The 26,426-nt window shown below is 38.7% G+C and overlaps 2 protein-coding genes and 1 long non-coding RNA gene across 5 annotated transcripts in view; 1 reads left to right on the forward strand and 2 right to left on the reverse strand.

Moving 5' to 3' along the window:
- The window catches only part of DHX36 (DEAH-box helicase 36), a 31,861-nt gene extending 23,577 nt beyond the window's left edge, over positions 1-8,284 (forward strand). The window contains exons 21-25 of one of the 2 annotated variants that reach the window (XM_063306535.1): positions 388-487; positions 576-666; positions 2,509-2,629; positions 3,326-3,507; positions 3,626-3,807. In XM_063306535.1, coding sequence (XP_063162605.1) covers positions 388-487; positions 576-666; positions 2,509-2,629; positions 3,326-3,505 — 492 coding nt within the window. In that variant the 3' untranslated portion in view covers positions 3,506-3,507; positions 3,626-3,807. Of the gene's footprint in view, positions 1-387; positions 488-575; positions 667-2,508; positions 2,630-3,325; positions 3,508-3,625; positions 3,808-7,812 lie in introns of those variants that run through there. The other variant, XM_063306534.1, reaches the window with a different exon arrangement.
- LOC134499731 (uncharacterized) overlaps positions 1-26,426 on the reverse strand; it is a 296,249-nt gene that overhangs the window by 197,531 nt on the left and 72,292 nt on the right. Inside the window, exon 2 of the long non-coding RNA XR_010068174.1 lies at positions 12,179-13,450. This is a non-coding gene — a long non-coding RNA (uncharacterized LOC134499731). The remainder of the gene's footprint in view (positions 1-12,178; positions 13,451-26,426) is intronic.
- The window catches only part of ARHGEF26 (Rho guanine nucleotide exchange factor 26), a 66,847-nt gene continuing 55,840 nt past the window's right edge, over positions 15,420-26,426 (reverse strand). For both annotated transcript variants that reach the window (XM_063306536.1, XM_063306537.1), the window contains 3 exons: positions 24,493-24,560; positions 23,703-23,807; positions 15,420-20,104 (listed from right to left, as the gene is read on the reverse strand). In XM_063306536.1, the coding sequence (XP_063162606.1) occupies positions 19,962-20,104; positions 23,703-23,807; positions 24,493-24,560 (316 nt within the window). In that variant the 3' untranslated portion in view covers positions 15,420-19,961. The remainder of the gene's footprint in view (positions 20,105-23,702; positions 23,808-24,492; positions 24,561-26,426) is intronic.

Here is a 26,426-nt window from a genome sequence, read left to right on the forward strand (position 1 = left end):
TGCAGTCTACAAAATCTGCAAGAGGATGTGACTGGTATTGTTTCTACTTGGAAACTGCTTTTGGACTATTCGAAAACGAGGTTTTGATTTTGGGTTTTGACGATTAAATTGTTATTTTTCTATAGAAATAATGTTAATTAAGGTTTAATTAAGAGTAAGAGTTTAAGCTATTATAATATGCATTTATATCTGTGTTGAAGAAGGTTGGAAGTCACCTTCATTCTATCTTTTCTTGCTATTCCTGCACCTTTTAGTTTTTCTTTTTTCTTTCAATTCTGTATTCAAGCTTTTCTGTACTTTGTATTTTAACTGTATTTTGAAATCTTAATAAAGTTCTATAAAAGAAATCTGCAAGAGGTTACTTGGTGCTTCTATGTTGCTCTTTAGATGCTGCGAAACATGAAAGGGCAGTTCGCGGAACATCTTCTTGCAGCTGGGTTTGTGAATAGTAGGAACCCCAGGGATCCCAAATCCAACATTAACTCAGGTAAATGTTGAGAGAGAAGGAAAATAGCAGGGATGCTTTCAGTTCTCCCATTGAGAGTTCCACTTCACTTGGCTGTTTTTTCTTCCAGAAAACGAAAAGTTACTCAAAGCTGTTATCTGCGCTGGGCTATATCCAAAGGTGGCAAAAATCCGAACGAACTTCAGCAAAAAGAGAAAAATGTAAGGCTTCTGGAAATTTACCCTTAGACTTCTTATTAAGAATGCATGGAGGATAATTTATTAAGCAAAGCTCCATACTATTGCAGTGAATTTACTTGGTATGTCATCACAAGCCTGTCTTTTTAGCACTTCTGCATGGTGGGATTTAGTAGACAGTGATTAGAGTCCCTTTTCAGTGGGAGCCTCGGCTTTTCACCTTCTTTAAACCCCAGGATATGGCCTTTCAAATGTACTTCAGCTCCAGCTCCAAGTTAGCTGTAGCCAACATGATCCAGGACCTTTTCTAAGGTCTCTTCACAGTACAAGTTTTTGGGGGCTGCTCCAATATTTTTTTGTAGCAATATGCAAGGAAGGAAAAGGGAGAATTGGAAGACTAGATCTATCCATGTTCTTGTTGCTTTACCTATGTTCAAGACAAATGCCTGAAGCAGCAACAAAATCTGGCATACAGGTAGTCCTCGCTTAATGACCCTAATTGGGACTGGCAACTCTGCTGCTAAGCAAAGCAGTTACTAAGTGGGAAATCACATGACTGTAGCTTGCTTGCTCCCCCTCCCCTTGTAGAGCGGAGAGATTGGAGACAAAGGGATTTCAAGAGAGTAAGCTGTTTGCCCTTCTGCACATTGATGCTGGCAACCCAGGGCTGGGAGCAATGGGTATGCTATGCAAACAGCTTACTCTCTTGAAATCTCTTCCTCTCCAATCTCTCTGTTCTACAAGTGGGGATGGGGGAGCAAGCGATTTCCGTAGGCAATCTGCCTGACCCTTCCCACCCTTGCGGAATGGAGAGATTGGAGAGGAAGAGATCTCAAGACAGTAAGCTGTTTGCATAGCGCACCCACAGCTCCCAGCTACATCCTAAACACCTACATCCTAAAAAAAATCCCTTTAATTGAATTTGAGGATCGTTTAGAAGATTTGATGTTTACTTTGGTTATTTTAGAAATTCTAAAGCCTTATCCAAGTAGCTTTATATAAATATTCTCTTTAAGAAATCATCTAATCAGATGTTATTGAAGAGTCATTGTGATTGCATCAATGTCTGAAAAGCTTAAGCAAGTTGCAGTAGTATGGTTTTGTCACCAGATGGTGTTGCAAATGAACATTTCAACAACTTAGTTCTTAATTGCTCCCTTAACATATTCTAAAAGTATGTTTATTTAGTAGATAGCTAGCAAAAATGTGTTAATTACAGATCTCTGTGATATCCTGAATGAGGAAATGGTAGATAATAGCTTATTGTTATGTCCAGAACGTATTCCTGCTAGATAAAAGGTAAATAATATGGAAACAGTGGGTCATATGTTTGGAATTATCTTTGGACAAATAGCATTTTTTTAAAGATGCCTGGGAGAAATAGAAGAACATATATACACAAGAGTACTGAATATTCAGGAAACTAACTGAGTTCTCTTAATTTTGAATGGGGAATTTTAAAAGATTACTCTTAATCTGTTTTGCATGTACTTCTTGGTTCTTATCAAAGGTTTAATGAATATGCTACTTTCTAATGTATTTACTTAGACATATATGATGTTCTGCATTTACAATTGCCCCTCCTTACATGGAACAGTTGTTTTAACTCATTGAGGGAACTGCAGATTTTCTCCAGTTTCCCCCATTCCCATTCACCATCTTCCAGGCACACGTGGCACTTTTTCCAGAGACTTCCCCAACTCTTAGGATCAGTCAGAGGTTAGTGTCACACTGCAGAACAGAGTGTGAATCAGTAAATGGTCATTAACTCTTTAATGTCTTTTCTAAGAAAATAGTTTTAAATGTTGGAATTCCTGGATGTCTTAGTCACCTGCAGGTGAGTTATAACTGCTTTGTGTGTTTAAGGGTTAAAGTTTCCACCAAAACAGATGGAACAGTCAACATTCACCCCAAATCTGTGAACGTTGAAGAGACAGAATTCCATTACAACTGGCTTGTTTACCACTTGAAAATGAGGACAAGTAGCGTAAGTTACCATTTTTTTACTCATTTTAAATGTAAATGTGTATATAGGCAGACTTTTATTGAAACAGTTCTGGTCTTTCTATGATTTAAGACACTAGTTTCATCTCTAATCATCCTTATTAGCTACAGGTATGAAGTAGAAATAATCAAGCTTTCTTGGATATAGTAGTAGCAATAGGTACTCAATCCTAGACTGACAGATATTAAGGTGAATGCATGTAGCCATTCTGAACAAATCTCTCTTGTTTATTCACTTTTGTACCATGCTTTTTGAGTAGAAATACCTTTGCTTATCATTTGGTCCTGTGTCATTCTGTTAATAGTATAAACGGAAACATTTATGTAACTATTACAAAAATATCTGGGTTGATTTAAATATTCAATCAAGTACCAGAATGGGCTGCATTCAGGTTGAATGGTAAAACAAGCCTTAATTAAAACTAAACTCAGTGAATTTATTTAGGTAATAAGAAAAGCCTGATGGATTAGAAATAAAAGCAAAAAATGCTCATTTTTCTTTGTGGTTACACTAGAGAACAAGTGTAACTAGTGCAAAGCTGCAGGCATGATGGATTTATTCCTTTCATTATAAATCATGATTTATTGTGCAGTCTGGACACAGGCATTTAAAATCAAATAATGTCCCTTGACTATATTACAATATTTTATTGTGTGCTAAATGCTTTCTTTACCACAGATATACCTGTATGATTGTACAGAAGTCTCGCCATATTGTCTCTTGTTTTTTGGAGGAGATATTTCAATTCAGAAGGACAAAGATCAGGATACAATTGCTGTAGATGAATGGATTGTCTTTCAGTCTCCAGCAAGAATAGCACAGCTGGTAAAGGTGAGTGAGTTTCGGCAATCCAGATGAAACTAGCCACTTAAAATAATTAATGTAATTTAATAATTACATTATAAAGACTATTTTTAAAATCATGTTTCATGTAGATTATTTCCTTAAAATGTAGTAAATATGAAAAATATTAAGCACAAGTCCTGTTCAAACATTTCATTAAGGGCTGATGCTTAAAACAGCCACATCATTTTTTTCAGGCTCAGGTGGCAGCCTGTGAAAACCATAGGCTACTTTAATTAATAGCAGAGAGGTGCCCTACTCAGGGTCCAAAATGCTTCTTCCAACCCATTTCCAAAGCATACCCATACCTAAAATAGAGAGGTATTTAAAATCTTTCAAATATTTCTATTGATACTAAACACTGCATTACAAAATCATATTCATTTTAAACTACTGCATTTGCTATTCAGTTTAATGATGCACTATATTGAGATTATTCATTTAGTTTGATTTTTATCTATTATGTTCTGCATGGGGTAGCAATTAGCTTTTAAAAATATATGTGCATTAAACTTGACTTCAAGAAGTATCATTTAGTTTGAAAATAGAATTGTTTGACTACATTGATCTCTTGAGAATAGTTTCCTTCTGAGACTTGCAATAAAAAAATAATTTCAGAGTCCAAAACTGCATTACATGCTACAGCTTTATATAGCTTGAACATGTAAAGTTGTTCTCAAAACGAAATAGTTGACTGTCTAAAGCAGTGTTTCTCAACCTTGGCAACTTTAAGACGGGTGGACTTCAACTCCCAGAATGGCTGGCTGGGGAATTCTAGGAGTTGAAGTCCACCCGTCTTAAAGTTGCCAAGGTTGAGAAACACTGGTCTAAAGGTTTGTCCCTCCTGTTACACAGCTGTCCAACTCTTAAAATCTGCAGGACAGGCCCTTTTAAAGATTCTCTAGTTGTCAACACTAATATTCCTAAGGAATATGCAGTGGAGGTGAAGAATAGATTTAAGGGACTGGACTTAGTAGATAGGGTCCCGGAAGAACTCTGGACAGAAGTTGGCATCATTGTTCAGGAGGCGGCAACAAAATACATCCCAAAGAAAGAGAAAACCAAGAAGGCAAAATGGCTGTCTGCTGAGACACTAGAAGTAGCCCAAGAAAGAAGGAAAGCAAAAGGCAACAGTGATAGGGGGAGATATGCCCAATTAAATGCAAAATTCCAGAGGTTAGCCAGAAGAGATAAGGAATTATTTTTAAACAAGCAATGCGCGGAAGTGGAAGAAGACAATAGAATAGGAAGGACAAGAGACCTCTTCCAGAAAATTAGAAACATTGGAGGTAAATTCCAGGCCAAAATGGGTATGATCAAAAACAAAGATGGCAAGGACCTAACAGAAGAAGAAGAGATCAAGAAAAGGTGGCAAGAATATACAGAAAACCTGTATAGGAAGGATAACAATATCGGGGATAGCTTTGACAGTGTGGTCGGTGAGCTAGAGCCAGACATCCTGAAGAGTGAGGTTGAGTGGGCCTTAAGAAGCATTGCTAATAACAAGGCAACAGGAGACGACGGCATCCCAGCTGAACTGTTCAAAATCTTGCAAGATGATGCTGTCAAGGTAATGCATGCTATATGCCAGCAAATTTGGAAAACTCAAGAATGGCCATCAGACTGGAAAAAATCAACTTATATCCCCATACCAAAAAAGGGAAACACTAAAGAATGTTCAAACTATCGAACAGTGGCACTCATTTCACATGCCAGTAAGGTAATGCTCAAGATCCTGCAAGGTAGACTTCAGCAGTTCATGGAGCGAGAATTGCCAGATGTACAAGCTGGGTTTAGAAAAGGCAGAGGAACTAGAGACCAAATTGCCAATATCCGCTGGATAATGGAAAAAGCCAGGGAGTTTCAGAAAAACATCTATTTCTGTTTTATTGACTATTCTAAAGCCTTTGACTGTGTGGACCATAACAAATTGTGGCACGTTCTTAGTGGTATGGGGATACCAAGTCATCTTGTCTGCCTCCTGAAGAATCTGTATAACGACCAAGTAGCAACAGTAAGAACAGACCACGGAACAACAGACTGGTTTAAGATTGGGAAAGGAGTACGGCAGGGCTGTATACTCTCACCCTACCTATTCAACTTGTATGCAGAACACATCATGCGACAAGCTGGGCTTGAGGAATCCAAGGCTGGAGTTAAAATCTCTGGAAGAAACATTAACAATCTCAGATATGCAGATGATACCACTTTGATGGCTGAAAGCGAAGAGGAATTGAGGAGCCTTATGATGAAGGTGAAAGAAGAAAGTGCAAAAGCTGGTTTGCAGCTAAACCTCAAAAAAACCAAGATTATGGCAACCAGCTTGATTGATAACTGGCAAATAGAGGGAGAAAATGTAGAAGCAGTGAAAGACTTTGTATTCCTAGGTGCAAAGATTACTGCAGATGCTGACTGCAGTCAGGAAATCAGAAGACGCTTAATCCTTGGAAGAAGAGCAATGACAAATCTCGATAAAATAGTTAAGAGCAGAGACATCACACTGACAACAAAGGCCCGCATAGTTAAAGCAATGGTGTTCCCTGTAGTAACATATGGCTGCGAGAGCTGGACCATAAGAAAGGCTGAGCGAAGGAAGATCGATGCTTTTGAACTGTGGTGTTGGAGGAAAATTCTGAGAGTGCCTTGGACTGCAAGAAGATCCAACCAGTCCATCCTCCAGGAAATAAAGCCAGACTGCTCACTTGAGGGAATGATATTCAAGGCAAAACTGAAATACTTTGGCCACATAATGAGAAGACAGGACACCCTGGAGAAGATGCTGATGCTAGGGAGAGTGGAAGGCAAAAGGAAGAGGGGCCGACCAAGGGCAAGATGGATGGATGATATTCTAGAGGTGACGGACTCGTCCCTGGGGGAGCTGGGGGTGTTGACGACCGACAGGAAGCTCTGGCGTGGGCTGGTCCATGAAGTCACGAAGAGTCGGAAGCGACTAAACGAATAAACAACAACTAGTTGTCAAAGGCTGTCTTCTGGACATGTGGAAGAGAGCCTTCTGCACCCCTCCCAGGTAATGGAACCTACCTTGGAAGCTGGGTTTGATCTCTACTTTTCCAGGGTTCAGAAAATGTGAAGATGCAAATTTAAGTTAAATATACATCTTAAATTTAATGCATGTTTTCAACTTTTTAATTTTTTTAGGCATGTTGAGTATGTTAAATAGAAATGTAGCAGTGATAGATTTAATTGCTTTTGATGAAGTACTGAGGGGTGGGGGGGGAGAAGTGAAAAACAATGAGAGTGAAATTAGAGTGACTGCACAAAGAGAAAGTATGAACCCTAGATGAAAAAGTATTAATTTCCCAAAATAATGAATGAAAAGAAGATGTGGAAGTTGCTTGGTACAGAATGAAAATAATTATGTTATTAGAGTGCCACAGAAGTATTTGTGCACTAATGGGTAGTATGGAAAAGGATGCTGAGTAAAATGATAAAGTTAAAAAGGCTGTGTATGAAAAAAAAATGATTGTAAGAGAATGGTGAAAAAGCAAAGCAACGGGCTAGAAACCAGGTGACTGAGAGTTCTAGTCTTGCCTTAGGCTGGGTGACCTTGGGCCAGTCACTCTCTCTCAGCCCAACTCACCTCACACGGTTGCTGTTGTGGGGAAAATAGGAGGAGGAAGGAGTATTAGGTATAGTTGCCTCCTTGAGTTATTTATAAAAATAATAAAGGCAGGATAGGAAATAAATGAATAAAATATTGTGCCTTGTGTATGTAGAGAAGAATATAGGTGCAGAGAATGTAGTCAAAGAGAGCAACAAATAATTAAGATTAAAGAAGCAAAACAAATGCAGAGAAACTAAAGTAAGGGAATAGTGGAAGGAATATTTTAGAGATTTGTAGGGAAATGATAGTGATATGTCAAAGACAGTAATTGAAACAAATGCTGTAAACATTGTCAGAGAAAAAATGATTAAAAAGGGAAGTCAAAAATGCTGTGAGAATTGCAAAGCTGCAGGTGTGGATGGTATAACTGGAGAAACATGGGTATGGTTTGTTTACGTACTTGTTTAATGCGTGTTTGAAGGCTGCTTCTGTGCCTGATGATTGGAAGAATGCTGTTATTTTTCCCTTAAAGAGATACCTGAAAAAGTATCAAGGGTGAATTCAATAGCAACAGAGATGTAAGTATGTATGTATATATGTATGAATATTTGCCAGTATAAAAAGGCAGGGTATAAATTAAATAAAAATGAATGTACAAAGCTTATTATTTAGATAATCTAACGCGCTACAGAAAAATAGAATAATGGTAAAAACTTGCTGCTACTCATTTTCCTGAACAACACTTTTTTATTCTCAGGATTTGAAAAAGGAGTTGGATGACCTTCTGCAAGAGAAAATAGAAAATCCACAACCTGTGGACTGGAACAATACTAAATCAAGGGACACTGCAGTGTTGACAGCTATTATAGACTTAATCACTACACAAGAGAATGAAACTGCCAGAAACATTGCCCCTCGTTTCCAAAATGAACAATACAATTAATAGTGTTCCCTTTCTGTTGAAAACATGACAGAGCTACCAATTTTTTTCTGCCCCTCCTTTTAATTTTTTTATATTTGGGCATCTTGGAATATCATTGTTAGCGTTAATATTTCTCGATGGCTTTGTGTAAATGGCATGCAGTGTATAAAGTACGTGTTTACATAGCTCTACATGCATTATCATCTGTGATATTGTGTATGTGTGTCAAGTTTATTCGCTGCTGCTTGTGTAACTTTTCCCCCCCTGTGGTAAAAGTTGGATGAAATAAAAAATGAACTGATTTTTACATTCTTTGGCTTACATGACTCTGTAAAATTGTTGGTTTGAAAAGTGATCAGCATTAACTAAAATTTCACTTTTCAGCTATTAGTCCTCTATTTACGGTACTGTCTGTTCAGAATTCTGAAGGAATTCAGTTAGAACCAGAGTGCGCACCACTAGGAGCTGTAGGGGTTTGTCAAGTTGAACCAAACCAATAGATAATACCATGATAGGAAAGACATTCGTGAAATGGATGTATGTTTGCATCCTTTTAGGAGTAAGAGTAAATATGTGCTCCGTTCCAGCTGTTAGGCATACAGTGTAAGAAATAACATGTTGACTTTCAGCAACCAGGGCTGTTCGTAAAGCCTTGTTTGATATGCTGTAAACATCTGTCAGCTGTTTGGATAAGAACAGGATTTAATTTCTTCCCTTGGCAAAGTGCGTATTTGGATTGGGACTGTGGAATAGAAATAAAGTCCTTCAAATTCCAATGGAATGAAGTATGCTTTAACTGTACACTAAGGAGCAAGCAGACTTCTATTTCAATAATGTAAATTATTCTTTTTTTTTTTTTTAAGTTCTCCCTGTAATTATAATTGAACCCATGTACCACTTTTTAAAAAAAAATCGGTCCAAGGTAGATACCCTCCTAATGTATGCAACTCCTTGAATTCCCAGTCTTCCCAGCTGAGATTTGTGGGAGTTGAAGTTCACACATCTGGAGAGTGTGCAGGCTTGGAAATGTTGGTATATGTCCTAGTATTCATAATGCACAAAATTAGTCAGGATTATGAGAATATTTGTGAAGTTATCTCAAGAATAGGGAGAACACAAGGTTGTGAGCAGAGCTGTTGTGTTGGCAATGTCTGAACGTCATTGTTGAACTCTTGCTGCATGAGTACACCAATATTTCCTGCAGAATCTGGATTTAAGCAATATCTACTTAATTCAAGTTACTCTTAAGCAAAGACACACAGGTATCTTGAAACTGATGCAGTCACTCCATGTCTGGCTGATAGTCTTAAACTACGAAAATGACACAAGACCTTCCTCCTCCTGGGGTATGCAACCCTAGTTCTTAGGGGATTTTTTTTTTTTAATATTAATTGTAATGCTATAGAAGTTGCTTGTGTGACCCAAGGCTTTGTTTTGTTTACTGAGTATGTATTTTACCTTTGATTTCCTGTAACCTGATGAACTCCTTAGACTTCCATAAACTGCTGTATTTCCAAAACTCATTTATTTGTTTTTCTACGTAGTTTCCTAATACACCATACATATTTTTTGCTAACAGTTTGCTCCAATATATTTTTCTATATATGTTTTCTTTAAGAGGCATATACAGCTTTGGAAAAAATGTTCCAGTTCACTTGTAAAATTGAGAAGAGGGGCAGGAAAGATTGTATTAAAATTCAAGTGGAACCTCATTTCTCTCCATCCTATAAACAAAGCAGACATTCTTAGGTGAAGTAGACCAAACAAAATTTAGTACTCCTTCTAAAGTTCTTGCTAATGAAAGTAGCTGAATAGATTCCAAGAAACAGTTGTGTGGATTTTTTCAGATCAGTTCTTTCTATCTTCCAGGTGAATTTGTCATTTGCAAACATCCGTCCTTAAGGAATTTTTTCTGGCATGTATCTCACAATTGTTGTAGATAAGAATCTGTTAGAAAACTGAAATAAATTGGTCAATGATTGCATTAATGGGATTTTTAAAAATATTTGGTTGCATACTGAGCATCCAACACACAATTGTGTGAACTTTCCCAATAGGTGAAATTTAAAAACTTTTTTGTAACCAAGTAGTGAAATGTGTTAGTTACAGAGCTGTCCAAAGTAAAATATAAAATGGTATGGCTTAAATACTAGCACTTCCCCAAATGTCAATATATGAACTGAGTTCACTGGCTAATTTGATCCAAGATTTCACATTACATTTCATAGGTTATTGCAGTTTTGTTACTCATGGTCCAGTTAAATTACTTAGCATGAGATAATGGGTATGTTCAGGTACAAATCTTTCTTCTACATAACTTGTTCCTAAAAAAAAACAAAAACCACTTAGGGCTGTATTTTTCATATATTTGCATATTGCAGCAATGTTTATCTTGTATTTCAATTAACCAAAAATAGAAATGTATCCCTAGGCATAATACATGAAGTTTATTTCATTTTTTTTAGGAATGAAAGAAGTCATCTATTAACATGTATGTTACTATATATATTTGATTTTCAGCTATATGAACTTCAGCGTCTTGAATGAACTGATTTTAACTTTTTCAGTCATTCAGCCACTTCTGACGCCTTGTGAATTAATAGACAGCATTTCACAAAAACTGTCAGCAACTATTTCTTCCAAGCCCATGCTTCTGTCATCAGTGATGGTATCTAGCCACCTAAATCTTCTGTCCCTTTTTTTCAGCTGCGTTTTTTAAATCGGTAGACATCTTCACCCAGGGGTCTTGGCATACAGGGAGGAAACGGCTGCCATTGCTGGGGTCAAAGGTGCTGGGATCACTTTTTGAGACCCCCTCAAGGCTGACTGGGATACCTAATAATCTAAAAGCTCGTCAGTTGCAGTTGGCTGAACTTTGAGCTGGACTGTGACATGGAGTCCCACCAGAGCTGAAAGCTGAAAACAAGGAATAGGGAATTGGGGCTTGAGCTTTTGCTGGAGGAAATCGGCCATGAGTTGCCATTGCTTCAGCATCCATCTCCCATGCCTGCTAAAGGTTCAGTTGTTTAAGACAGTGTTTCTAAATCTCAGCAACTTTAAGATGTGTGGATTGGTGCACTGGCTGGGGAAGTCCACACATTTAAAGTTGCTAAGGATGAGAAATGCTGGTTTAGGATGCACATTTTCCAAACAAAAGCAGAGATTCTGCAAGATCTTATGACCAGAAGCTTCCTCAAGCAGGAACTGGAATTCTTAACTAGATGTTGTATAGACATGCCACTTCCAGATATATCTATTGGCCATAGATACAGTGCATCATTTATTTATTTATTTATAAATTTATTCACTGCCCATCTCTCTCCTACAGGGGTATCATCCTAGAGGGAATCTCCCCTGGTTCAGCCTTTGGTGGTCCAGCTCCTTGGGCAGTATTGGGAAGCAGCAGGCATTCCCTTTGAGACATTTGGATCCATTATTTCCCATTTTACACAGCCCAGATGCAGATACACTTGGATAAATGGTCAACTCTAAAAACTGAGCAGCTACTGCTGCTCCACTAGACACAGAGGTAACATCATACCTCTCAGCAATTTTTATCTCAGCAGAGGGGTACCCTGGTATTTATCTCAGGAATGCTGCCACCAGTCCTTTGTTCCATTCATCCTACTTCTAACATCAGCTTGTAGCAGAAAATCCTGTTATTTCACTTAATAATGGATGACACCCTTCATTAGAACAAATTGTGTTATTTTGATACCAGAGGCTGCAATAGCAAACCTAAAAAGGGCCAATAATACAACCCTCTTATGCAAGTCAAAGTATACAGGTAATCCAGGAGGTTAAAGGTAATGAAGATGGGACTACAAAGTAAATGGTCGTATTCGGAATACAGAAACTGTATTAGAATAATGGTTACTGTCTGATGTTTCTATTCTTTCCTATTATCTGCCTTGTCCTGGCTTTCCTTAACTTTCCTCACTTCCAAGTATCTCTTCTCCTTGTTATCCACATTCCTTGCCTTCTAAGCATTTTATGGCTGTACTGGCATTTTTATTGCTTTTCTAAGGGGCCAAAGAAAGGTGACTAGAGGCTGTGTGTGATCCGCTTGGCTACCTAACACCATTTTCTCCGTGCAGAAGTATTTTTGCCATTAGTTTCCTTGTAAACAAAAAGTACCTGAATATTTTCTTTGTGGAAACACATTTATTTACATACAAAGGGATACATACATAGAAAATACAGCTCTGTATGAGCTGCCACCACCATACGGTTATCTGTTAAGGCCATGTGCATTGCATAACTTCCATTATGGTCTATGACCATAATAAAGATTGTTTTGATTGGATTCTCAAAAATGTCACACCATTTTGATGGAAACAGTGGCTTTATAGCAGTGATTCTGGACCACATGTTAACATACGCTCAACTAGAAAGAATGTACAATCTAATTCATGGTCAGCTATTATACATATTACAGAACTTTCCATCTATCTGAAGAAAAACAAAGAAATCACACTATGGGTTTCTTTTAGCCGTTTGATCCTTATTAAATGATGAACCATGCTTAAAAAAAGGTTGGAATTGCTAAAATATATCAGTAAAAAGCCATGGCCATTTACATAAGCATTACTAATTTCTATTGATAAATAATGACTACAACTGCAAATTAATTCCTATGCATGACATGTGATAAAAGTGTTTTCAAAGTCAGAACAGAAATACAGGAGTCATTTAAGAAGGAAAAAGGAAGACCATATATTGTTCACAATCCAATAGGCTGCTTTAGTAGAAAGCTAACTGCTTAAAACAACTTGAAATCAATGAGTATCATGGCTAGCAAATCTGAACTCAAATCATATTGTAAAGTATTTTAAACGGGAACAAGCAAGTTTAGAGTACTATACATTATAATCCATCTCAGGCACTGCTACAATAGAATTTTTGAACCCATTTAAAATAATATATGGGATTGTTCTAGTTCCCCTTTAATCAAAACATATCCATTTCACAAGGGCATGTTTGAATAGTTAAATAATTTTTTTAAAAAGGCAAATTTTATTATTCCTACTCTTTAAAACATCTTAAGTGCCTCTCTCTGAATAGTTACTTTGGGGAGGGGGGTGGATAGAAAAGAATCATTACAAAACTTTTTTTTTTTAAAAAAAAGCAGAGATTTGAAATGTGTTTGAGCAAACTTACCATCACATATTACACACCAGTGGTAAATGCTTGCTTTGGATACACACTCAAAATACATGGCATTAAAGGTTTCAGCCTGCTCCTGTTCTTCCTCCCCCCACCCTCAAATGTTCACTGCAATGTTGTTTGTATAAATGCCACAACACATTCTATTCAACTAAGTAAACATAATGTAGGCAACGGGGGGGGGGTGTCTCTTGCAATACTATTTGAACCACAACCACTAAGATAACCCCTCTCCTCAGTGCAGTTTTCAACTATTTCACATGATAGCCAAATGATTTAGGGTTGCTCTGAAGCAGTGTTTCTCACCCTTGGCCACTTCAAGATGGCCTTCTGGCCATCTTCAACTTCAACTCCCAGAATTCCCCAGCCAACCATCTGGGAGTTGAAGTCCACCCATCTTGAAGTGGCCAAGGTTAAGAAACACTGCTCTGAAGTAAAGCACCAATGTTTTCAGGGAATTGGTGGCTGGTGTAAAGTCAGTTGTCTCAATAGCCTGGAGAGCAGATTTAGCAGCAGTGTTTACACATCTGTGGCAGTCCAAGTAGGTGTGCACCCTTAGAGGTGACAATCTTCCTGGCTTTTTATATGAATTATGTATTCATTCCATCACAAAGCAACAGAAGAAACTTCTGCAGAAGGATGCTTAATGAGCCAAAACAGAGTAGAACAATGTCTGATGAACTGCAGGTATTAAACATGATCTGCAAGCAGCAGCTGTCAGTACCAGAATAATATTGCTTTGCTTTTGCTTATAGAAGCTTTTTCTGGGTGGTCTAATAACTCACTCCAGGCTTACAACTGTTTGGTCTGAATAACACGACAAGGAGTTTAATAAAGTGCTGTTTTCTCCGCTACTACCAAGTTACGGATGAAATTGCTTCTTCATCCCTCATGTACTTGGTGATGGGCCAAGAGGGGAGAAATACTAAATCTTTGCAGAAACACAAAGACAAGCAGGGGAAGGAAATTAAAGTGGTTTCAAAAATAAGGGGATTTATTCTGTCCAATTCAAGTGTCTGGCCGATTCACCATTTGGGTTAGCTGACAAAGAAAGCATGTGTAATTTCAAATAGATAAACATTGAAATTGTTTGCCCATACATATGCATCATCTTCCATATCTTAAGATTTTATTGTAGTTTATAGAATTTTTTCTTATGGTACAACTAACATAATCCAGATGACCTGTAGGTGGCAGTGAAGAGCTAAGCATTCTCTCTCCCCCCCCCCCCCCATTTTATGCTACTATCTAATGGCCACCTGGACTTTTGTAGGCTGTATCCCAAATATTTAGTCATACTTGTAGTGCACTGAAATTTAAGTCTTCCATTGCAGCATCTCTTTTTGGGGGGATATGGTGCAGCTCTCCCTTACATATTTATTGAATAGAGCTTGGTTCTTGACAGTACAACATTCCGTTTTATGCTGTTGGATCAGAATTTATCTATTAAACACACCTTCTTAATAACTAGGCTGACCATATTTCCTTGAGACAAAAATGGAATGTTGGGATGGCAAAACGGGATGGGGTTAAACTTGCGCAATATTCCGTATTCACGAAAAAGACGTTAAAAAAAGTTGACAGTAAGCTGGGAAAGTGCAGGAGGGGGAGGTGTGGCAGTGGTTGGGTCTGGAGAGGCTGGTGCAGGGGTGGCGTTGGACAGAGAGGTTGCAGGAGGGCTGAGGGTGGCAGCGAGCTGAGGGCGGCAGCGGGCTGAGGCGAGCTGGGACGGGAGGATAGAAATGAAGCGGCAGGAGGCTGGAGAAGTACAGGACGACTGAGGGTGGCAGCAAGCTGGGACAGGAGGAGAGGATCAGAGGAGTCTAGTGAATGGTTGTCCCCGACAGCCTATTCCTCTCTGGTGCACCCTTTTATTTTCTTCCCGCTGTTTTGGCCTGAGAGCCAGTTGGCTTCTTTTCTGCGGGGCGCTTTTCCAACTGTCCTCTACTGCAGATTGGTAGCAGTGACTCTTCCTCTAGCTTACCGCCAATCAGCTGTTCCTGCGGTTCCGCTCTAGGTTTCCTGCCGGATTGAGAACTACTGCCAAATCAGCCTCCTTTTCAATTTCAATTTCCCCCCCGCTTGTCCCAATAACGGCTCCAATGTTTTTAAAAAATGGGACAAAATTGACATTTATATTAAAACGACGGGACAGTTGGGAAATGTTAAAAAAATGGGACTGTCCCATTCAAAACGGGACGTATGGTCAGCCTATTAATAACTGTTCAATTGCCACTTTTTATTCAATCTGGTCTGTGTTTTGATTTTTTTCCCCCAATTGCTATTTCTCTGGTTGTCTTCTTTCAAAACAGAGGCAAGTGAAGCAGACAGAGGAAAAGTTCTAATAAATACTATTTAGAAAAGTATGAAAAGCTGCAAGTGCATCACAGTATATGCTTTTTTAAAAAATATAACTTTTATTAAGAATTTTAATTACAATAGTAAAAACTAATACAAACTGAAGTTAGAGATGACAATGGAAAGAATAAAAAGTGCAGGAAAAAAGAATATATAAAGTGACTTCCAACCTTCATCACAAGAAGTATAAACAAATTTAATAACTTCACCCCCTATAAGGTTAAGCAGGTATCTCTTCATCCCATATCCCATCCTTTATCTATATGCAATTCCATAAAACATCGACTTTTCAGTCCTGGTGTCAGCAAAAAGTCCATAAAGAGTTGCCAGAACTTTGCAAAAAAAAAAAAAAAGAGGGAGAATCTTATTGTAACCTTGATCAAATAAACCAACTTTATATTCCTTCTTTTACTTCTAACAGTCTTAATCTTTAATTCAATTAAATATTGTCATAGGATGATTTCTCTTCAATTCTTCTTTATCCCATATCAGAGATTTCTTCAAGGTTTTAACAAGCTTCTTTTGTAGATCCAGTAAGAAAACATTTTCCAAGTCATTCTTTTATCATTTGTATTTTCCTTTTATTTTTTTAAAAATTCAGTCAGTTTCTTTTGTTTATCTAGTAAAGCATCTTTTTCCAAATCATTCTCTTGGCCTGTCATTTGTAGATCCACATTCTGTACTTTCTCTATCTTGTCAGATAAAATTTCCACATCTGTCATTCCTTCATTAACATCTTTTGGACAGTCTATCCATAGAAACAGACATGATTACTGACAGTGTTGATATTGTAGTTACTAACTTCTGGCTCCATTCTTCAAAGATCTCCTTTAATATTTCTGATGTTGTAACGTTTTGTTTCATTTTGTAAGTCCTAGTATTAACTCAAATCAGGTTTGTATATATATTTTTCTTCTGCTTAAAATCTTTAGTCCCCTTTAGTGTCCAGTTTCTAAAATCATCACGTCTTTTGTTATGACATGCAATTGCCAGAAAACCAAATCTGTTTCACATGAGAACTTATTTTTTATAGTTAATTCCAAAATCTTATAGCAAAAGCCAATATTCCAAATTTATTTGGATCCTTGATCTGTTTATAACTTTCTTAGATCAAAATCTTAAGTTTTTGCTGTTTATTTCAAATTCTTTAAGTTCTTAAGCTTGTAATTAATTTTTCTTTTGTTCAGAGTTGAGGATAACTCACCCAAGACTTTTCAAACTTGTTGTTCTGAAGGTCTCTAATAGCTTTAAGGTATTTAATAGGCAGTTTCCAAAATTGATTAGAAAGTGAGGTTTGTGAACTTAAATGTCCTTTAAAAGGCTCTGATGTGGTTGCAAACAAGATGGCTGATCCTGTCGTCTCCTAGTGTGCAAATCTGTGGAAAACCGCTGTCCTGCAATCTCGTGAGGAGCAGCCATCTGGACATGTGGACAATTTCCCATCCTCTCCTTATCTGGAGAGGTTCCAAGGAACCAGTCTATTCCCCGGTTCCTTGGTCTTTGCTGCAGACATCAGCTCTACTTCCACAAAGCCATCTTCAGTTTGCCATACCTCCCCTGGAAGTCCATACATTATAGGCCTCGAGTTAAGAACATCTGACTTACGGACAACTTGTACTTACGAAAAGACTGCCTATTACTAAAAATAGTGGTGGGCTGAATGGCAACATGATCCAGCTAAAAATGGCGGACGGCGTTCTCTTTCCTCAAGCCGACAAACCCCTGAAGCTGTGCAATGTTTTCATGAGTGTCACAAAGTAGCGCATGCATTTTTAATACACAGCCTGTTTTCAGTGGTTCATGAAAACATTGCATAGCTTTAACAGTTTGTCAGCTTGAGGAAGGAGAATGCCATCCACCATTTTTAGTCAGATCACCTTGCCATTTAGTCGGATCACGTCACCATTTCTATTTACCATGCCTCCAAAGCATAAATCCAATGGAAGTGCTGGTGATACATCAAAGAAAAGGAAAATTATCATGACTGAAAATAAAGTGAAATAATAAAGTGATCAGAAAGTGGTGAAATGTCATTGTACACTGGAAAAGCATTAGGCTATAGTTGGTCAATGATTGGAACAATTTTGAAGGTTAAAGAAAGAATGGAGCATGTGAAAGGCCCTGCTCTGATGAAAACTACAATCACTACTAAGCAACACAGTGGTTTAATCACTGAAATGGAAAGGCTATTGATTATTTGGTTAGGTGATCAAAATCAGCATAATATGCCTATTAGCCTTACTTTACTGCAAGAAAAGCCTTGAAACCTTTTCAATGATTTAAAAGCTGCATGGACAGCAAATGAAGGTGATGGTGATGAAGAATTGTTTGAGTAGGGGTTGGTTCAATCATTTCAAAGTGAGGGCAAATTTACATAAAAGTACAAGGTGAAGCAGCAAGTGCCAATATAAGTGTTGCACATGATTTTCCTGACATGTTTAAAACAATTATTAAGGGGGGAGGTTATTTGCCAGACCAATTATTTAATGTAGACGAGACTGGCTTACTTTGGGAAAAAATGCCTGAAAGGACCTACGTTTTGAAAGAGGAAAAAGTGCACCAGGGCATAAAGCATCGAAGGACAGGCTATTATTATTGCTTGGGGGTAACACATCTGGGGATTTCAAGCTCCAGCCTTTGCTTGTGTATCATTCCCTAAATCCAAGGGCACTTTGCTGTATCATCAAGGCATCTCTTCCCATTATTTGGAAGGCAAATACAAAGGCTTGGGTTCTAATTGCCAATTTTCAAGATTGGTTCTTGAACCAATTTGTCCCTGCTGTTGAACATTATTGCTTGATCAAGAAAATTCAAGATTCTCCTTGTGCTTGACAACATAACCGGACATCCAGGCACTTTAGATGACCTTCACCCCAATGTAAAGGTCACATTTTTACCCCCAACACCACATTGCTACTTCAGCCAATGGATCAGGGGGTCGTAACTTCCTTTAAGGCCTATTATTTACAGCGGACCTTCTCACAAGCAGGCAGGGCTACCCAAGATGTGATGAGCTTAAGAGAGTTCTGGAGGAATGATAACATCTATGATGCCATCAAAAATATTGCTGATTCTTGGGATGATAAAAAGCAGTCAAGTATGAAAGGAATTTGGAACAAATTGTGTCCCCAATTCGTACATGCTTTCCAGGAGTTTACAGCTGATGACATCGCTGAAGCCAGGCAAGCTATGGCTGATGTTGGTAATCAACTGCAATTGGACATCAGTGAAAATGATGTCATACAGCTTCTTGACTCCCATGCAAAAGAACTGACCAATGAAGACCTTATGGAACTAGAGCAGCTGATGATAGCATTTGAGGAAGAAGACTGGGACCTACAAAATCCAGAACCAAAAAAGGTTTGGATGAAAGAGTTAGCTGAAGGCTTTCATCTCATTGAAGCAGGGATGGCAAAGGTAGAGGAGCAAGATCCTAATACAGAGAGGTTTACTGTAAGTTACCGAGGGCCTCAGCTGCTACAAGGCCATTTATGGGGAGAAAAAGAAGAGCTCTGTGCAACCTCCCTTGATGCCTACTTCAAGAAATGGACTCCAGAAGTAAACGCCTCCTCTCCAGCACCAGGTCCATCCTCCAACAGCAGCCTTGTGCTGTTAACCTTTAATCATGATTTTTCTTTTTTTCTATCTAAACCATTTTAAGAACAGTTTCTTTTATTATTATTCTATTATTATGTACTGTATTACGATGTTTATGATGTTGTAGTATATTTGGAAATGTTTCTTAAGCATTTTATATGCATAGGAAGGTAAATAAATACTATATACTAAGACAAAACATTTGACTCACTGATGCTAAATAACCTGTTCCAACTTACATACAAATTCGACTTAAAGACAGACCTAGGAACAGATCTCTTTCTTAACCCAGGAACTGCCTGTATTTGCCAGTGACATCAATAGTGTTTCAGTTTGACTGAAGTCAGTTGGAAAAGTGATAGTTAATGTTCATGGGTCTCAACAGCCAGTCTCTAGCTCAAAATATGCAAACGGTTGGCTCAGTCATGTGCATCCACAGCAACTGCACACATAATAGAAGCCTGTTCCTGCTTCGTGATGTTCATTGTGGGAGTGAAGCAATTTCATGGAAGTGAAAAGGGTATATTAAATTAAAATGGAAGGTGAAATGAATGGACTAGAGAACTAGCTTTTAGAACGAAGGCATATTAGACATAACAGACAGGAATAATTAGGTCATTGTAAATATTGTAAATCTGTAAATAGGAATGCTATTCAAATATAAAATCAGCATTTATTTTTAAAAGTTTTTTAAAAAACCAAAGTTCATACTGTAGAAACTGATTCTGAAGAGCCCTTATTTGCCTTGAATTGGGTTAGTTTCTTCCATTCTTAAAATCTATTTCATATATTTGATCTGGAAGGGACCAAGATGCCACTGACTTTAGTGCAAATTCTAGAGTACATGTATTGTGTAGAGAGCCTTATACATTTGTTTCTAGGCCTAGCAAACGTCCCATTCTTTCCATATTTTTTTCAATTGTGGCTTGACATGTGATCTCCTTGGCACATTCCATTGGAAACCACCCTCTTTCTCCATCACGCAATCGCTCTCCTTCAAACCAACCTGCAATGAAGTGCAAAGGGATATTAAACACATTAAAAGAGCCCACTGTAAGGACAAAGCAACCTGTGAGACCCACTGAAGCTCTCCTGAGTTTAATATCCCATTTAATATAATGGCTAGTCAGCTGGGTTCTCAAAGACCACTGATCTAATAAACGTATGTGTATATACTATGCCCTCTAGTAATTAGTGAGACTTAGTGACATACTAAAGGATGAGGAACTCGCACCCCTTGAACCCCAAAAATAAGCACTATGGGTTTACAAGCTCTACTGCACATGCACAACCAGGACTGGATTGGCTCGATTTTACCTGCACCATATCTTTTTCCCTCAAGGGGAAGGACAGTGTATAAGCAAATGTAGCATAATCACCAGAAGTTATAACAATGTCTTCCCCTCTCACCATTTGTCTAGTTAATGTCTTCCTTTTTAGAGGGAAGAGACAGAACATTTTTTTTTTCCATTCCCAGGCAGAGAGAACTGAATTATTTCAGAGGGTAAGGTTTAATGGACAGGCTGACACCATTCTATTAAACCCTGATCCCTGATACTTAAACTTTCTTGTACTCTGGCCTTAATTAATAAAGTTAAAGTTCCCAAAGACTGTACTTTGTCTCCCATCAAATAGGTTAGGAAACATCAGCTTTGTTTTTATATATGATAACACCAGCAAGACTTTTATATGCACAACGGTGGAAAGATTTGGCAATACCTAGAATGGAAGAGTAGATCGTGAAGATGTGCTGAGATGGCTAAACTGACAGCTTTGATTAGAGAAAAGACATTAAGTTTAATGCTGATTCGAAACCTCTTCTGACTTTTTGCGTGAAACAGGAAAAAAGTGAAAGTATGATACATGGGTGTGATGATTAGAAAAAATTCTAGATGATAGAAAAAATAAAAGTTATGTTGTAATCTTAGAGTAAGAGTTCAATTTAAATTTATAACTGTTGTAAAAGAAAATCAGAAGTCATTTCTTCCTATTTCTCTTTTCTTTTTTTCCTGCACTTTTGGCTTTGTTCTTCCTTTACTTTTTATCTTTTCCTTATCTTAAACATTAGTTTCTGTTAGTTTTTATCGTGCTTAAAATTTAATGAAGTTATTATTATAAAAAAACTAAATATCAGCTTGAACAAAATGAAACCATTTAAGCATTGATACATGCTGTTCCAGCGGCTCTTAAACTGGGGATAATTACCCACAAGGGGGTAATCTGGGCATATCCTGGGGGTAATAGAGCAATTTGTAATTGCTTGTTTGAGTCGAGGATCCAGTTTGGGCTGCCCCTGCTGAGACATTTGTGTAAAATAACAAAGTCTGGTGTTTTTTTGTTGTTGGGAGTGATGACGCTATTTGAGTCCAGGAAAAGGGGTAATTGGGTCAAACAGTTTAAGAACCACTGCACTATGCAGTAGGAACATGTGGCATTTAAACCATACCAACTGGTTTAGCTCCAGATCCAGTTTTAAAAGGCTGGCAATGACTGATACATGAGCAAGTACTTTTGGATGAAAATCATACTCTTATGATTTTAATTGTTTGTTTTATTTTATTATTTGCTTTTATCAGTTTTTAAATTGGTTTGTTATATGCTGACTTTGGAAGACCTAGCCTATTCATAAATATGCTAAATAAATCCTAACAAAAAATAATAACTAGGGCTAGAGTCTCTGTGTCATGAACTTGGTTAATCCCCATTTAAAGCCATTTAAATGTTGACATCTGTTGACTTGTTTCCTTGGACACACTTTCAAGTTACAGGCCTATTATTTACCAGTAGGGTCATGCAATGCTTCAGATTTAACTGAGAAGAAGAGCAGAGAGGCTTCCACTGCATGAACCTGGAAAGAGATGTGGCTGCTTTCAGGACTCTCACACACACTGCTGAGTTCACACTCCCATGCTTTCTGAAGCATCTGTTTCAAATCAAATCTGAAGTATTGCACAGCCGTATTTATTCCTTGCCTGCTCCTTTTAAGGGAAAAAAAAATCCAGCTACCTGGCACTGGTAGTCCTCGATTAACAACAGTAATTGGGACCGGAATTTCCTTTGCTAAGCGATGCAGTCGTAAAGCACAATGCCACGCGACCGCATCGCTTAGTAATGGCAACCCCAGCAGTCCCCACTGCCGTCGTTAACCGAATCCCACCAGTTGTTAGGCAAGGACCCACCCCAATCCAAGCCATTCCCAGCTTGGTCCCTCCCAGCCTTGAGCCTCAGTAAGGTAAGAGACTGCTTCCTCTGCCTCCTCTTGAACTCTCCCCACCTATCTTCCTCCGCATCTCTGTCCTTTTGGCTGCCCACCTACCCAATGCCACCAGCTGCCCCTGCTGCTGTGCCCTGCCTGCCGCCACAGCTTGTGCCACTGTTGTACTGGCTGGGGCCTTTCATGCGCCGGGCTTCTTTCACAAAAGAAGTCCCTGAGTGGGGCCCAAATGGAGGCCCTGACTAGCATGCGAATGGAGGCCCTGAGCGGGGCGCGAAAGAAGCCCTGGCTGCACAAGCGTGAAAGAGGGCAGTGTGAAAGAAGGAAGGCCCTGGCCGGTACAGTGGTGGCATGTGGTGTGGTGGGCACAGTGGTGGCGGGCATGGAGGCTGGGGCAGCCAGTGAAAACAGGTAGGCAGGCAGCCAAAAGGGACAAATTTTGTCCATGTGACCATGGGGGCGCTGCAATGGCCAAACCTTCCAGGACTGGTCGTAAGTCCCTTCATTTCAGCACTGTTGTATCTTCAAATGAACGGATGTTAAGCAAGGACTACCTGTATTATTTGGCTACTTTCTAAAAGATAATCATTAACTAATGCAGTTGTGAAATACAGAGAGTGCTATGTTGTTAACTTTCCGAACAGCTACACACAGAGCGTTACCATAAGCACAGATTCCAAATACTCTGAGTCCTAAAAGGACTGGGGGAAAAGAACAGTTATTTTCTTTTATGTACCATCAATTAAAGCAAGCATGAATTTGAATTTGCAAAGTTTAACATTCTTCAAGATTAATCATTAAACCTTCCATATACTTTGCATTCCTTTTTCGTGGCTTCTTAGAAACATCTGATTTATTTCTGCAGCTTTCTGTCAGAAAGGTGGGTTTTCTGAACATCCCACCACACCTGGTTAGGTAAAATTACAGGGTCAGATACTTTCATGACATTTTTATAGAAAGTACTAAAGATTTTACTGAAAGCATAAATGAAAGATAAGGTGCAGTATTTTGCTAATACTCATATTCCTTACAAAAATGACTTTCAGAAAGCCCTTCAGATGTTTTCCATTTGACCATATTTTATAAGTATTTTTATTCCATCTACAGTTTTCCCACATACTTGGGACAAATGCCCAAAGAAGGTATTTATAATGTTTTCATTTTGAGATGGCCCACATTTTACTCACACAGCAAAAATGGAATGAAACGTGAACCTAAATCATCATAGCTTAACATTTTTAACAAGTAAAGCTGGCTCTTTCATATGACAATATCCTAAGAATGCATGATAGAAAGTAACATTATGATTTTATGTAGCACAAATGCTAAAGAGCTTTGCACTTAAAAGGGTTTTACAGCAGCTAAACAACTGAAAAAGCCCTTTACTCACCATCATGGACTTTCTGATAAACAAGAACTACATCAGCAACTTGGAGGGACAATTCATCAGGTTGCTTGGCAGTGTATGACCTGATGACTTCTACCTGGGTCAATGCTGAGGGGAAAAAAAGTATTTATTAAGTCATATGGTGAATTTCAAAAGCTCATGAATTCACTTTAAACATGAAGCAGTAACAAACATGTTCAGTAACACTTAAATGTCTCTGCATACAGAGTTTGCAAAATTCTTTATCTCTTCTGCAAATTCAGGAGAATCAGACGGAATACAGAAAAAAAGCAAGATAAAAATGTTCATATAAATCATTTTAGAGTTTTAATTATCAATTACATCCAAAGCTATAGACCAGTAGGGGGCTTCCTTGCAATGTTCTTAAGTCTTTCTCATGAAAATTAAAAGGAAAAAAAAATCAAAGGGAATTAGATAGTTATGATAGGGTCTCTGCTGCCTCCTTGTTATTCATAGATATATTGATAAATGTGGGCTAGGTCCAAAAAAAAAACCAACCCCACCAAAACCTAGTCAGAAACTGAACATTTAAACTTTTCATCAATGGTCAGTGCAGCTCACATTAAAGCCCCAAGTAATTTTCTCAATGAGGACAAGGACACCCTTGAATAACATGGTGAAGAACACCGATACAAGACCTGAACGCATTGAATATTACATGGTAGGATGCCGAAGCACTCGCCCAAGACCAAAATTGTTGGAGAACCCTTACTGCCCGATATGCCACACGGCAGTGATCCGAGACGAGAGAATTTTCTCATTCCTTGCTTACTTGTCCTGTCCTTGGTCCTTCTATCATTGCTCTGTCCAAGTGCAGTAATCCAGCGAGCTCTCTCATTCCTAAAAGGGAGGAAAAGTTATCTATATTTAATTATTTCCCTCTTTTTCTATAGGATGTATATATTTATATTACACGTATTTTAAACAACTATCATCTAGTGACCAAGCTCCCCTTTTAAAATGACATGGGGTAAATGAAAGCAGTATAGAGAGTTCTGGAGAAAACAGATTATCCAGATCCATATTAACTGGGATTTAAGCATGGGTATAGGATCAAAACTGTACTGATAAGACTAGGATAGAAGAGGGTGACCCTCCTCATCTTCCCAGATGTACCTTTGGCTTTCAATACCATAAATATTCTTATGAACTGCATGGGAGTGGGGAGCACCACATTGTGCTACTTCTCCTGTTTCTTAAGTGGCCAGTATTAGTTTGGGGGGGTGGGGGGAGGTCAAACCTTCAATTACTCTGGGAGAGGTAATTCATTAGCATGGAGTAAAGTTGTTATCTCTATGCTGCTAATACGCTACCCCATGCCAGAGAAGTGAGTCAGTAGAGGTGACTGGGATCTGCATTGGGACAAATGTTGAGGTTGCTCCCTAGAAAGACAGGTATGTATATGTGAAAGCCTTCTAAATCTGGAGATTATTGATTAACTAAACTTGTCTGCCACCCAACTCCCAATGACTCTGGGTGGCTCACAATAATCAAACATGGAAATTACAATGAAATCAATAGAAGATAAAGATAAAAGATGGCAAGCGCAATGAAGTGGGGATCTATTGTCCCTCATCAAAGGCCTGGGTGAAGGGCCAGATGTCATGAGTAAGGATGGCAAGCAGGGGGCTCCCATCCAGGCTGTAAAGTGCATGCGTAGCACTGAGGAATTAGGTAGCCATTCCAAGAGACACCGATCGGGCCCGCCTTAACCTTTGGGGTTTATATGTCTGGGTTTTTCCCACGCTTCTTCAGTTTGTTAGGATTTCCCTGTTATGTAGCAACAATAAAACACTAGAGACCTGTTCCTTGTCTCAGCGTGGTTCCTGGCTGTTAGGACACCAAGTGTTCACAGCTCTTCTAAACAAGAGAGGGGTGGGGGATCCAGATCTTGGGGGGAATCCTGTTCCAGAAGGCAGGTGCTGCTGCAGAGAAGGTACACTTCCAGAGTCCCAATAGATGACATTGTTTAATTGAAGGAACCTGACTGCCCCAACCCTGCAGGATTGAATCAGCTGGGCAGGTGTTACGGGAGACAGGCAGCCCTACAGGTAACCTTAAATAACCTGCAGGTAACAACCAGAACCTTGAATCGCACCTGGAAGCAAACTGGCAATCAGTGCAGCTCATAAAGTAGGGGCATTATATGGGCATACCAAGGCACGCCCATTACTGCTTGCAAAGGAGATGTTCCATCTACAGCTCTAGATGGGATTGTACTCCCCAATATGGAGCTGGAATTTTCCTGGACTTCTAGCTCCTTTTTGTCTAATTTATATCTGCTGTAACTACTGGTCTTGGAAGTTTACATAGTTAGAAGCTAAACAAGCATTAAAATAAAATATTCACTGAAAAGCTTAGACAAGTAAAATTATAAAGCCATAATGGTCTTGGATGGGGTTGAACTTCCCCATTCAAGACTGGTGTGCAACTTGAAAGGAGCTTGAATTCACACCTCCTGCTCAAAGAGCAGGTGGCAGCTGTCACCAAGAGGGCCTTTGCTCAGGTATACCTAGTGCATCAGTTGTGCCTGTCCTGGACAAGGAGGCCCTTCAGACAGTCACTCATGCCCTAATCACTTCATGAAGAGATTACTGTACTATAATGCCTGCGAGTCCCTACTGCTCCACAAACTGCACTGGTTAACAGTTGGCTTCCAGTGCAATTCAAGATACTGGCGATCACCTATAAAGCCCCTCATGGCAT

Source organism: Candoia aspera, chromosome 6 (genome assembly GCF_035149785.1).
Source record: "Candoia aspera isolate rCanAsp1 chromosome 6, rCanAsp1.hap2, whole genome shotgun sequence".
Classification (NCBI taxonomy): Eukaryota; Metazoa; Chordata; class Lepidosauria; order Squamata; family Boidae; genus Candoia; species Candoia aspera.